Genomic DNA, 14506 nt, shown 5'->3' with positions numbered 1-14506 from the left:
TCAATTAGTCCTGCTAACTGATGTACTAACATTATCCCTATCTTTTTAGTCTTGTTTCTCTTCTCTTTGTCTATCCAACCCCTCTGTTGTTTTAAGGTCGGGGAAGTGTCCCAGCCATCCTTCTTCATCTTTTTTATCAACGCTTGTCTGTGTCATATATGTCTCGATAGGAGTAAAGTGTGCTCTCTACTGGAGGGACTTGACTACCCCCCAGCCACTATTACTACCCGAGCACTGTCCGTTCGGCCGCAGCTGCATCCTAGCAAATTGTGCTCTCCACTGAAGGGACTTCACTACCCCCCAGCCACTATTACTACTATTCCAGCGCCGCGCTATCGCTACCGTCTCTCAGGGTTTGACTCGTACTCATGGTGTCCACTATTACCACCTCGGCAACGTGCTTCTCCACTGGAGTTCGGCTCTAGGTCAGAGTTGATCAGCTCCTTTTCCGCACCGCTAATAAGACATTTGACAGCCCAGTACCCAACTTATGCTCTACTTTCATACAAGAACTCTGCGTTTGTTCGCCACTAAGAGTTCGGGGTAAGCCGATTTCAGCCACTTGTGCTTCACAATCCTTAGTGCCTTTGGTGCCTCAATACCCACTTCAAAACCTGACCTTCGCGTGGGAGATTCCTCCTCTTGACAGCCAGTCTAAGGCTGGGCGTTTGGGGCAGCACTACCTTGTCCGTTTGTTGATCAGCACAAGCCACAAATCCTTAATACTATCAGCAGTTAGTACCAAACCTGATCTATTATCATGTCACTATACAGTCAAGACGTATATCACTATGCTTATCACTATAGGTACCTCATTTTAAACTGCACCTTTTGACCTATCTGACTCCTGCCGATTTGAAACAATCTTTACCCAGGCTTTCCGATCGAGGCCTTCGATCGGAACTCACCAGAAGTAAGATCCTGCCGACTACGCCAATATGTTGTGGGGAAAATCAACCACTTCAGGCGTCAGACTTGCTGTGTTCAAATCAGTGCAGTTTTATTGTTACACAAAGATTCGGAAGAAAGCGTACGTACCCCGCGGTACGGTAGCCAGCCTTTCTCGTGGTTTGAACGGCAGTCATTCATTTTATACTTTGGGTTCACAATGGGCCCAGATACAAAACAATTATCACCTTGTTATCTTTAAACAGCCACTTCGGGTTCACAATGAGCCCAGATACAAAACAACTATCACCTTGTTATCTTTAAACATTTTATAGGTTGTACATCGCTATTTGTAAGCGTTTTGCCAGTTACACATGGTTATAGTTAGAGATTTTGCAGGTTACAGGTAGCAGCAGGAAAGCAGTATCGATTGTCCCTTTGTTTTAGGAAATGGCCCAAGACATTCGTATTAGCATATCATTGTGTACACCTTGGCTGAAGTCAGCTTTATTCAAGTGGTGTCCCGCATTTATGTATTTCTTAATCTTCCTGTCTGGCTCCCTTTGTCCTGGATCTGTTCCTATCTGTCCCACTGGCACCCCGCTGGACTCCAGGCATCAGTTATGTCTGCTATATTCTCGGTGTCTCCATCTTGTGTGTCAGGCAGCCATCTTCTGAGCCAAGTGCCCTTCTGAACCATTTCCCACTTCAGCCCTCTATTCATCAGCGAATGCCCTCCTCCACATGATTCGCAAATTATTTTTCCACTTTATTTCATTTATTATTCCTCCTTTTAAAACCAGCTTTGTGTAACCCGCTGCTGCCACTGTGTCTTTAAAATATGTTGCACAAGATCATCTTTCCCCAACTGTTTAGCTTCTGTTTCCCCTCAATTCCCAAGTAGCCCTTTGCTGGTTGCTGGGCATTCGTATTTTAAAATCACAGATCATGTCATTGTGTGCTTGCTGCCCCATTATTCACATTCCTTGTAGAGGATCTGGCCTGTGTCATTGAGAAACAGGAGTTTGCAATAAGCACAATCACATGTCTGAACTGCCACTTCAAACCCTAATTTATATTCTACCAGGGGAGGTTGTGCCTCACAAACCTTATTAAGTTCTTTGAGAAGGTGACCAGACAGGTGGACAAGGGTAAAGCAGTTGATGTGGTGTATATGGATTTCAGTAAAGCGTTTGATAAAGTTCCCCACAGTAGGCTATTGCAGAAAATACGGAGGCATGGGATTCAGGGTGATTTAACAGTTTGGATCAGAAATTGGCTAGCTGGAAGAAGACAAAGGGTGGTGGTTGATGGGAAATGTTCAGCCTAGAGTCCAGTTACTAGTGGTGTACCACAAGGATCTGTTTTGGGGCCACTGCTGTTTGTCATTTTTATAAATGACCTGCAGGAGGGCGTAGAAGGATGGGTGGGTAAATTTGCAGAGGGACAAAGATAAGCTGCAGAGCTGGGCTGAGAGGTGGCAAATGGAGTTTAATGCAGAAAAGTGTGAGGTGATTCATTTTGGAAGGAATAACAGGAAGACAGAGTACTGGGCAAATGGTAAGATTCTTGGCAGTGTGGATGAGCAGAGAGATCTCGGTGTCCATGTACATAGATCCCTGAAAGTTGCCAGCCAGGTTGAGAGGGTTGTTAGGAAGGCGTTCGGCGTGTTAGCTTTTATTGGTAGAGGGATTGAGTTTCGGAACCATGAGGTTATGTTGCAGCTGTACAAAACTCTGGTGCGGCCGCATTTGGAGTATTGCGTGCAATTCTGATCGCAGCATTATAAGAAGGACGTGGAGGCTTTGGAGCGGGTGCAGAGGAGATTTACCAGGATGTTGCCTGGTATGGAAGGAAGATCTTATGAGGGAAGGCTGAGGGACTTGAGGCTGTTTTCGTTAGAGAGAAGGTTAAGAGGTGACTTGATTGAGGCATACAAGATGATCAGAGGATTAGATAGGGTGGACAGTGAGAGCCTTTTTCCTCAGATGGTGATGTCTAGCTTTAAATTGAGGGGAGATAGATATAGGACAGATGTCAGAGGTAGGTTCTTTACTCAGAGTAGTAAGGGCGTGGAATGGCCTGCCTGCAACAGTAGTGGACTCGCCAACATTAGGGGCATTTAAATGGTCATTGGATAGACATATGAATGATAAGGGAATAGTGTAGATGGGCTTTAGAGTGGTTTCAAGGTCGGCGCAACATCGAGGGCCGAAGGGCTTGTACTGCGCTGTAATGTTCTATGTTCTAATGGACATTGCTCATCATCTTCATAGAACTAATCTTTGTGTGTGGAGTGAGTGCTCTTGCACTTAGTGACTGCTGATCTGCCTATATGGGTAGATGTAAAAGATGACGGTGATGGTTGTTTTGTAGACATAAAAGTGGACTGTTCTCTAGCCCATTCCACCCTTCCGACTCAGACTGTCATGTCAGCTTGAAGGGGAGCAAAATGCAAGCTCCAGGAAGTGCAGGAATTCTCTCATTTGTACTGGAATCAAACATTTTAATTTGCTCACAATGTCAATTTCTACACTGAACTTAGCAGGGTAACATTCATGGAACAAGCAAATGGTTGGGTGTGAGCAGACTCTGTACAGCATGGGCAGCAGCCACCGTCAGAATGACATTGTACAAAAAATGACGGTGCTGCACAAATCTGGACTTTCAACACGTCTGCGTTACTGGTCTTTGTAGCACGGCCTCCTTTAGAGGAACTAGTGCAGAACTAGAGACTTACAGCACTACCCCCTGCTGGTAGTCAACAGTCTTTACAGAAAAGACTGTCTCAGGGGGGCGCCAAATGTTCACAGCAGCTGGCTCCCCACCTGGTGTTGACTGATTTGTCTCGGTTACAAGATTAGGGGAGGGGGAAAAAAAGCAAATCAAATGATGCACAGAATTAAGGAAACGTATGTCCTGTCGCACGGTCGGTCCAACAGGTACATGCACTGGCTGGCTCATTGCCGGTGACGATCACAATGGCCCAGGAGGGATGGTGGTCTGTGCCAAATTAGCCATTTGCAGCCTGCGGTTGGTGTGAGGACCGTTGCTGGGAGTTGGGAGCCAGCGAGGCCCCCAGTTTCGGATCACATCTTACTGGAGTGTGTCGGGACAAGATCAGACTTGACTGCAAAGCTCTCAGTCCAACAGCCAGATAAGGTCATTGCCTGGGTCGGCCCAGGAAAATTGGACACTGTAGTGAGGTACACAATTTCTTCAATACTGTCCCCTCCTTCCCAGTCAGGGTGAGAGAAATGGGGAGAGCATCGGGACACAGCTCCTCAGTAGTTATCATTTATTGGACTAGTACTGGGAGAAGTGTGCTCCATTCCCAGGAACACGGCACTCAGAATACCATCCCATCTCCGCCTCCCCAACCCCCCTCTCACAACAAAGACCACTCATATAAACCACTGGGTAACAAACAGGGAATTAAAATACTTTCCTCTTTAAATCAGATAATCTCATTCCATCATAAAATAACACATTGTGCCAGTATGGATCAACAATACATCATTAAAAACTGCATGTACGTCATTGTAAACAGAATCATACAAATTAGACACCAGCTCCCACCCCATTCAGACTCATCAAGTGCATTTACACAAATCTCTTTTGGTCAGCCGCGTAAATTCGTCCAGCTGGAGCCTTCCTGAAAAACAGACTGTTCCCTCGACTCAGGTTTCCCTGCAAGAGAGAGAAAAAAGCTTTTTAAAAAAATGTTTCGGGGAAAGCTGTTCAAAAGAAACTGGGAGAGAGGAGCGGCAAGTAGCGACACAGATTCAATACAACCCTGGAGAGATAGAGTTAGATGGATGTCTGCTGGAATACTGAGCCAGCAATCTCAAATGTGCCAGTGGTCAAGTCAAATCCGAAAACAAGACAAGTGATGAAAAGTTACTTTGTTTCTCTCCCCAGTCTCTGCCCTGAGTATTTACAGCATTCTGGGGGGTTTCTTTTCTCTGAGGCTGAGGCCTTGACAGAAATCTTTGGATCCTCGCTGTCTTCAGGGGATGTCCCGGAGGACTGGAGAATAGCCAATGTTGTTCCTCTGTTTAAGAAGGGTGGCAGGGATAATCCCGGGAACTACAGGCCGGTGAGCCTTACTTCAGTGGTAGGGAAATTACTGGAGAGAATTCTTCGAGACAGGATCTACTCCCATTTGGAAGCAAATGGACGTATTAGTGAGAGGCAGCACGGTTTTGTGAAGGGGAGGTCGTGTCTCACTAACTTGATAGAGTTTTTCGAGGAGGTCACTAAGATGATTGATGCAGGTAGGGCAGTAGATGTTGTCTATATGGACTTCAGTAAGGCCTTTGACAAGGTCCCTCATGGTAGACTAGTACAAAAGGTGAAGTCACACGGGATCAGGGGTGAACTGGCAAGGTGGATACAGAACTGGCTAGGCCATAGAAGGCAGAGGGTAGCAATGGAGGGATGCTTTTCTAATTGGAGGGCTGTGACCAGTGGTGTTCCACAGGGATCAGTGCTGGGACCTTTGCTCTTTGTAGTATATATAAATGATTTGGAGGAAAATGTAACTGGTCTGATTAGTAAGTTTGCAGACGACACAAAGGTTGGTGGAATTGCGGATAGCGATGAGGACTGTCTGAGGATACAGCAGGATTTAGATTGTCTGGAGACTTGGGCGGAGAGATGGCAGATGGAGTTTAACCTGGACAAATGTGAGGTAATGCATTTTGGAAGGGCTAATGCAGGTAGGGAATATACAGTGAATGGTAGAACCCTCAAGAGTATTGAAAGTCAAAGAGATCTAGGAGTACAGGTCCACAGATCACTGAAAGGGGCTACACAGGTGGAGAAGGTAGTCAAGAAGGCATACGGCATGCTTGCCTTCATTGGCCGGGGCATTGAGTATAAGAATTGGCAAGTCATGTTGCAGCTGTATAGAACCTTAGTTAGGCCACACTTGGAGTATAGTGTTCAATTCTGGTCGCCACACTACCAGAAGGATGTGGAGGCTTTAGAGAGGGTGCAGAAGAGATTTACCAGAATGTTGCCTGGTATGGAGGGCATAAGCTATGAGGAGCGATTGAATAAACTTGGTTTGTTCTCACTGGAACGAAGGAGGTTGAGGGGCGACCTGATAGAGGTATACAAAATTATGAGGGGCATAGACAGAGTGGATAGTCAGAGGCTTTTCCCCAGGGTAGAGGGGTCAATTACTAGGGGGCATAGGTTTAAGGTGAGAGGGGCAAAGTTTAGAGTAGATGTACGAGGCAAGTTTTTTACGCAGAGGGTAGTGGGTGCCTGGAACTCACTACCGGAGGAGGTAGTGGAGGCAGGGACGATAGGGACATTTAAGGGGCATCTTGACAAATATATGAATAGGATGGGAATAGAAGGATACGGACCCAGGAAGTGTAGAAGATTGTAGTTTAGTCGGGCAGTATGGTCGGCACGGGCTTGGAGGGCCGAAGGGCCTGTTCCTGTGCTGTACATTTCTTTGTTCTTTGTTCTTTGTTCCAGCACCTGAAGTATTTTGGTTCTGCGCCAACGCAACAACAGTTGTAACAATACTTCTGTTTGCAACACAGTTTAACACTATCCGGTATCTCGGGTTTGGTGTGCCAATACCTTGTCTAACGGGTTATTCTTCATGTCAAACACAAGACAGACAACGTCAGTGAGCATTCCAGCCTCGGAGGCATCTGGCACTGGAACTGACCCAGATTCACTGGCACTTTCTGGAGATGGACCAGAGGGACTCCTGGCTGATTTCCCTCCCAATTGGATCACCCCATCAGCCAACAGCAGTAACCTAGGGGCAAAGGAACTGCAGTATACCTACTGTCAGCTCACTTCAGACCCGTGAACAGACAAAACAAAGGCCTGACTTCTCTGACCCAGTACCTCATGCTGCAGGCATCAACTGACAAAGAATTTTCATAGAATTTACAATGTAGAAGGAGGCCATTCGGTGCATCAAGTCTGCACCGGCCCTTGGAAAGAACACCCTACTTAAGTCCACACCCCCACCCTATCTCCGTAACCCCACCTAACCTTTTTTGGACACGGAGGGCAATTGATCATGGCCAATCTACCTAACCTGCACATCTTTGGGCTATGAGAGGAAACCGGAGCACCCGGAGGAAACCCACGCAGACACGGAGAGAACGTGCAGACTCCGCACAGACAGTGACCCAGCCGGGAATCGAACCTGGGACCCTGGCGCTGTGAAGCAACAGTGCTAACCAGTGTGCTACCATGCAGCCCTAATATGGGGAGGGCAGAATATTAACACGGGTGCGAGGCCATTCAGGGATGATAGTAGGTAGCATTTCTCCACACAGAGAAATACAGAACTCCTCCAAAAAGCTTTTGAAGCTGTTTTTTTTGGGGGGGGGGGGGCGGGGGGAGGATCCTTGAAAATTTCAAATTGAATTCATTACATAGAACTTTAGGAATGGTACAGTACATATATTTTTGTTTGTTAAGAATATAGAGTGTGACTTCCGGTTGCGGCCATGCCTGAATAGGTCGCACGTTCGGCAGCTCCCGCCGGGAACGGACTTTAGGGCTCCCAACGGCACTTGTTCGACGGCTTCCAGTGTGGGAAGGTGACAGCAAGGTCCCTCCCCGACAGTATATGGATTGGACCAGGAGTTGAGCAGTGAAAAAAGGGATCTTGGAGCAGCGAAAAGTGAGAGGGGGAAAAAGCAAGATGGCGGCGGGTGGAGACCAAGCAGCGTGGGCGCAGTGGTCGCAGGAGCAGCAGGAGTTTCTTAAACGCTGCTTTGAGGAGCTGAAGACAGAAATGCTGGCGCCAATGAAGGCGGCGATTGAGAAGCTAGTGGAGACCCAGAGGGCGGCGATCCGGGAGGTGCGGCAGAAAGCCTCGGAGAACGAGGATGAGATCTTGGGCCTGGCGGTGAAGGTGGAGGCACACAAGGCGCTGCATAAGAGGTGGGCGGAAAGATTTGAGGACCTGGAGAATAGGTCGAGGAGGAAGAATCTTTGGATTCTGGGTCTTCCTGAAGGAGTTGAGGGGCCCGATACCGGAGCATATGTGAGCACGATGCTCAATTCGCTGATGGGTGCGGGAGCCTTCCCGAGCCCCCTGGAGCTAGATGGGGCTCATCGGGTCCTGGCAAGGAGACCCAAGGCCAACGAGCCGCCAAGGGCTGTAGTGGTGAGGTTTCACCGCTTTATGGATAGAGAGTGCGTCTTGAGAAAGAGCGGAGCAGCAGGTGGGAGAACACGGAGATCCGAATCTACCAGGACTGGAGTGCAGAGGTGGCCAAGAAGAAAGCAGGCTTTAATCGGGCCAAGGCGGTGCTCCATCGCAAAGGGGTGAGGTTCGGAATGCTGCAGCCAGCGCGATTGTGGGTCACATTCCAAGATCAGCACCACTATTTTGAAACGCCTGAGGAGGCTTGGACCTTTATACAGACTGAAAAGTTGGACTCAAATTGAGGGTCTGTGGTTGTGGGGGGGGGGGATGTCTGCTGTATATATGGTTTTAACTAAGTGTAGGGAATGTTCCCTTGGTTGGGTGCTGGATGGGGATGGGTGAAGGGATTTGATGGGGAGACTGTGGGAGAGAGTGGGCGGCGGTGTTGGAGGGAGGGGAGGCCCGGGGATGGGGGAATTGAGATAAGGCCGCAAAAGGAGCTGCGCCAGAGGGGGCGGTGCCAGCTCAGGAAAGCGCGGGCTTTTTCCCGCGCTAGGGAAGGACAGCGGTGGGGGTCGGAGGAGCGCACACTGACTGCTAGGGAGGAGGGGGAGGGGGGATTCCCACACTGGGGGGGGGTCGATGGGAAGGCGGGAGAGGCCGGGGTCAGCAGGAGTCAGCTGACTTACGGGAGTGTTATGGGGGGAGCAAAAGAGCTAGATATGGATCTAGCGGGGGGAGGGGGGGGGCGTATAGGGTTGCTGCTGCATTGGCCAATGGGGAACTGGAAATAGGAGAGGTGGTCGGGGTGGGGGTCTGCCGACTGGGGGACTGGAGGGTGCGGGAGGCGCGGGCACGTGACTGGCCTAGAAAAGGAGATGGCTAGTGGCTAGTTGGCAGGGAAGGGGGGGTGAGAAGCCCCCCCAATCCGGCTGATAACTTGGAATGTGAGGGGCCTGAATGGGCCGGTTAAGAGGGCCCGAGTGTTCGCGCACTTAAAGGGACTGAAGGCAGACGTGGTCATGCTTCAGGAGACACATTTGAAGGTGGCAGACCAGGTCAGGTTGAGAAAGGGATGGGTAGGACAGGTATTCCATTCGGGGCTGGATGCGAAGAACAGAGGGGCTGCAATACTGGTGGGGAAGCGGGTGTCGTTTGAGGCCAAGAATATTGTAGTGGATAATGGAGGTCGATACGTGATGGTGAGCGGTAGGTTGCAGGGGGTGTGGGTGGTACTGGTAAACGTATACGCCCCGAACTGGGATGATGCCGGATTTATGAAGCGCATGCTGGGTCGGATTCTGGACCTGGAGGCAGGAAGCTTGATAATGGGGGGAGATTTCAACACGGTGCTGGATCCAGCATTAGATCGCTCCAGATCCAAGACGGGGAAGAGGCCGGCTGCGGCCAAGGTGCTTAGGGGGTTTATGGACCAGATGGGGGGAGTGGATCCATGGAGATTTGCTAGGCCCCTGGCCAGGGAATTCTCATTCTTTTCCCATGTACATAGAGCCTACTCCCGGATAGATTTTTGTTTTGAGTAGGGCGCTAATCCCGAAAGTGGAAGGAACGGAGTATTCGGCCATAGCCATCTCAGACCATGCCCCGCACTGGGTGGAGCTGGAGTTAGGAGAGGAGAGGGACCAGCACCCACTGTGGCGCATTGATGTGGGATTACTGGCGGATGAGGTGGTGTGTGGGAGTGCATTGAGACATACTTGGAGGCCAATGACAACGGAGAGGTGCAGGTGGGGGTAGTCTGGGAGGCGTTGATCAGGGGAGAGTTAATCTCCATTAGGGCCCACAGGAAGAGAGAGGGCAGGGAGAGGGAGAGGTTGGTGGGGGAGATCTTAAGGGTGGACAGGAGATATGCAGAGGCCCCCAAGGAGGGACTACTTAGGGAGCAGCGAAGCCTCCAGATGGAGTTTGACCTATTGACCACAGGGAAAGCAGAGGCACAGTGGAGGAAAGCACAGGGGGTGACGTACGAGTATGGGGAGAAGACGAGCCGGATGCTGGCACAACAGCTCCGTCAGAGGGTGGCAGCGAGGGAGATAGGTGGAGTTAAGGATAGCATGGGGAATACGGTGCGGAGTGCGGTGAGAGTAAATGAGGTATTTAAGGACTTCTATGAGGAGCTGTACAGGTCTGAGCCCCCAGCGGGGGAAGAGGGGATGCGACGATTTTTGGATCAACTGAGGTTCCCGAGGGTGGAGGAGCAGGAGGTGGCTGGTTTGGGGGCGCCAATTGGGTTGGAGGAGCTGGTTAAAGGATTGGGGAACATGCAGGCGGGGAAGGCCCAGGGGCCAGATGGGTTCCCGGTCGAGTTTTATAGGAAATATGTGGACCTGCTAGGCCCGATGTTAGTGAGGACTTTCAACGAGGCAAGGGAGAGGGGGACCCTGCCCCCGACAATGTCCGGGGCGCTGATCTCGCTGATTCTGAAGCGGGAGAAGGACCCACTGCAATGTGGGTCGTATAGACCGATCTCGCTCCTCAATGTGGATGCTAAGTTGCTGGCAATAGTGCTGGCTGCGAGAATTGAGGACTGCGTCCCTGGGGTGATTCATGAGGACCAGACGGGATTTGTAAAGGGCAGGCAGCTAAACACGAATGTGCGGAGGCTCCTCAACGTGATTATGATGCCATCGGTGGAGGGAGAGGCGGAGGTAGTGGCAGCTATGGACGCGGAGAAGGCCTTCAACCGGGTGGAGTGGGAGTATCTTTGGGAAGTGTTGCGGAGGTTTGGGTTCGGGGAGGGTTTATCAGTTGGGTCAGGCTCCTATATAGAGCCCCGGTGGAGAGTGTGGCTACGAATCGGCGGAGGTCGGAGCACTTTCGGCTGTACCAAGGGACGAGGCAGGGGTGCCCCCTGTCCCCCTTGTTGTTTGCATTGGCAATTGAGCCTTTGGCCATGGCACTAAGGGAGTCCAGGAAATGGAGGGGGTTGGTCCGAGGGGGAGAGGAACATCGGGTGTCGCTGTATGCGGACGACCTGTTGCTGTATGGGGCAGATCCAGTGGAGGGGATGGTGGAGATCATGCGGATCCTCAGGGACTTTGGGGACTTCTCGGGCTATAAGCTCAACGTAGGGAAAGGTGAGCTCTTTGTGGTGCATCCAGGGGACCAGGGAAGGGGGATAGACGACCTACCATTGAAGAGGGCGGAAAGGAACTTTCGGTACTTGGGGATCCAGGTGGCTGGGAGCTGGGGGGCCCTGCACAAGCTCAATTTGACGCGGTTGGTGGAGCAGATGGAGTAGGATTTCAAAAGATGAGATGTGCTGCCACTCTCGCTAGCGGGCAGGGTACAGTCGGTTAAAATGATGGTCCTCCCGAGGTTTCTCTTTGTGTTCCAGTGCCTTCCCATTATGATTACCAATGCCTTTTTTAAACAGGTAGGGAGGAGCATCATGGGTTTCGTGTGGGCAAATAAGACCCAGAGGGTAAAGAGGGTGCAGGGAGGGCTGGCGCTGCCGAATCTGTGCGGCTACTATTGGGTAGCCGACGTGGCGCTGATCCGTAAGTGGGTAATAAGAGGGAGAGGGGGCAGCGTGGAAGAGGTTGGACATGGCGTCTTGCAGGGGCATGAGCCTGAGGGCGCTGGTGACGGCACCGCTGCCGCTCTCGCCGACAAGGTACACCACGAGTCCGGTGGTGGCAGCAACGTTGAAGATCTGGCGGCAGTGGAGACGGCATAGGGGCGAGATGGGAGCCTCGGTTTGGTCCCCGATTAGAGAGAACCATCGGTTTGTCCCGGGAAGGATGGATGGGGGGCTTCGGAGCTGGCATCGGGCAGGGATCAGAAGAATGGGGGACCTGTTTATAGATGGGACGTTTGCGAGCCTAGGGGCGCTGGAGGAGAAGTTTGGGTTACCCCCGGGAAATGCGTTCAGGTATATGCAAGTGAGGGCGTTTTGTGAGGTGGCAGGTGAGGGAATTCCCGTTGCTCCTGGCACAGGGGATTCAGGACAGGGTGATTTCGGGTGTATGGGTTGGAGAAGACAAGGTTTCGGCGATCTATCAAGAGATGAAAGAAGAAGAGGTGGTTTCGGTAGAGGAGCTAAAGGGCAAGTGGGAGGAGGAGCTTGGGGAGGAGATAGATGAGGGTCTGTGGGCTGATGCCCCGAGTAGGGTTAACTCCTCTTTCTCTTGCGCCAGGCTCAGCCTAATACAATTTAAGGTTACTCACAGAGCGCATATGACAGGGGTGAGGTTGAGTAGGTTCTTTGGGGTGGAGGACAGATGCGGAAGGTGCTCGGGAAGCCCGGCGAATCACGTCCACATGTTCCGGTCGTGCCCGTCACTGGATGGGTTCTGGAGGTGTTTCGCGAAGACTATGTCCAAGGTGGTGAAAGTCCAGGTCAAGCCGAGTTGGGGCTTGGCATTATTTGAGGTAACGGACGAACCGAGAGTGCAGGAGGCGAAAGAGTCCGGTATTCTGGCCTTTGCGTCCCTGGTAGCCCGGCGGAGGATCTTGCTATTATGGAAAGATGCGAAGCCCCCCAGTGTGGAAGCCTGGATAAATGACATGCCAGGGTTCATTAAGCTGGAGAGGATAAAGTTTGCCTTGAGAGGGTCTGTGCAGTGGTTCTTCAGGCGGTAGCAACCGTTCCTAGACTATCTTGCGGAGCGCTAGGAGGAGGTCAGCAGCAACAGGGAGGGGGTCTCCTCAAGGGTACTTTTGAATGTCATATGGGGAGGCTAATATATGCGGGAGAAACCCAATGTACAAGTAGTTTATTATTTTTGATTGTGGTGTGTGTTCTTTTTTCTTTTAGTTTTTTTTTGGGGGGGGGGGAAAGAGAGAGAGGAGTTTGTTCGTTAAAACATTTTGTTGGAAAAAATGTGAATAAACATATTTTAAAAAAAAGAATATAGAGTGTCACAGAACCAAGGTGGGTAGATGGAGTTGTACAGATTAGCCATCATCCAACTGAAGGGTGGAATAGGTGTGAGGAGCTAAATGGTTTAACGCCGCTTCCAATGTTTCTTAAACTGTTCGGAGGTGTAAAGCCTCGTCTTGCTTGCTGTCACAAACACCATCCACCTGCAGCATTCCCCAGTCCTGGAGCAGAGTGGTTTCATAGAATCCCGACAGTGCAGGAGGCTATTCAGCCCATCAAGTCTGCGCTGACTCTCTGAACGAGCACCCTACCCAAGCCCACTCCTCTGCCCTAACCCCATAATCCCACCTACCTGCACATCCCTAGACACGAAGGACAATTTTATCATGGCCAATCCACCTAACCTGCACACTGTTGAACTGTGGGAGGAAACCGTAGCATCCAGAGGAAACCCCCGGAGGACGCCCACGCAACATGGGGAGAACATGCAAACTCCACACAGTGACCCAATGGCGGAATCGAACCTGGGTCCCTGGCACTGTGAGGCAGCAGTGCTAACCACTTTGCCTTGAGAAGAGATGTTGGGAACCATCGCACAGAAACCCTGGCAACTCCAGAGGGCTCGTCGGTGGGAACCATCTTTAATGTGTGTGGTATTTTCCAGCTACACCATATTAACTAGATGATGCAGCAATTGAGGAACAACCACATTGAGATGCAGAGAAGAGCAGGTCATAGCCTCATTCACACATGTCTCTAACTTAGCTGGTCAGTTTGAACAAGCCAAATCATACATTGAGGCAGTAACTAAAGTGGAAGACAGAGAAATACCCATGGGTGTAGTTTCTGAAGCATGCGCAGTGTGAGTAATGGCGATGGAGAGCAAGTGGATGTTCGGATCCACAATTGTATAGTAGAAGAGGATTTGCAGACAGGACACTTGAATCAAATATCACATCAAAATCTTACATCGTCACTTGATTCTCAGGACATGGATATTATTGGCCTTTCAGTGTACGGATTGAGTTCCAGATCATTACCACTCACTGTGTAAAATTTCTTCCTGACATTCCCCTGTATATCTTGCTCAAAATCTTCAATTTGTGTCCTGTAATGCTTTTATGATAGCTAATGGGGACAGCTGCAGCACAGTGGTTAGCACTGTTGCTTCACAGCGCCAGGGTCCCAGGTTCGATTCCCAGCTTGGGTCACTGAATGTGCGGAGTCTGCACGTTCCCCCCGTGTCTCCCCGGGTTTCCTCCAGGTTCCGGTTTCCTCCCATAAGTCCCAAAAGACATGCCGTTAGGTAATTTGGACATTCTGAATTCTCCCTCTGTGTGCCTGAACAGGTGCCAGTGTGTGGCGACGAGGGGATTTTCACAGTAACTTAATTTTAGTGTTAATGTAAGCCTATTTGCGACAATAAAGATTATTATTGTTCTATGGATTTCTAGAAGGCATTAAATAAAGTTCCACATAAAAGACTTGTGAGCTGAATTTAAAGCTCACAGGATTGATGGGAAATTATTACCCATGTGTCTTCTCTTGCCTAACCAAACTCCCAGAGTAGGGATAATCCAAGGAAATGATAATTGGTGTCCCACAATGATCTGTGCTGGGGCCTCAACTATTCA

The 14506-nt window shown here is 50.3% G+C and overlaps 1 protein-coding gene and 1 non-coding gene across 3 annotated transcripts in view; both read right to left on the bottom strand.

The window, feature by feature from the left end:
- Window positions 1–975: 975 nt before the first annotated feature.
- Window positions 976–14506, bottom strand: part of mtch2 (mitochondrial carrier homolog 2) — a 93673-nt gene continuing 80142 nt past the window's right edge. For both annotated transcript variants that reach the window (XM_072518766.1, XM_072518767.1), the window contains exon 13: window positions 976–4578. In XM_072518766.1, coding sequence (XP_072374867.1) covers window positions 4492–4578 — 87 coding nt within the window. In that variant the 3' untranslated portion in view covers window positions 976–4491. The remainder of the gene's footprint in view (window positions 4579–14506) is intronic.
- LOC140384968 (small Cajal body-specific RNA 14) lies at window positions 13450–13581 on the bottom strand. Its single transcript, XR_011933250.1, has one exon.

This window comes from Scyliorhinus torazame, chromosome 10, assembly GCF_047496885.1.
Source record: "Scyliorhinus torazame isolate Kashiwa2021f chromosome 10, sScyTor2.1, whole genome shotgun sequence".
NCBI lineage: Eukaryota > Metazoa > Chordata > Chondrichthyes > Carcharhiniformes > Scyliorhinidae > Scyliorhinus > Scyliorhinus torazame.
This window is presented reverse-complemented; position numbering and strand designations above follow the sequence as displayed.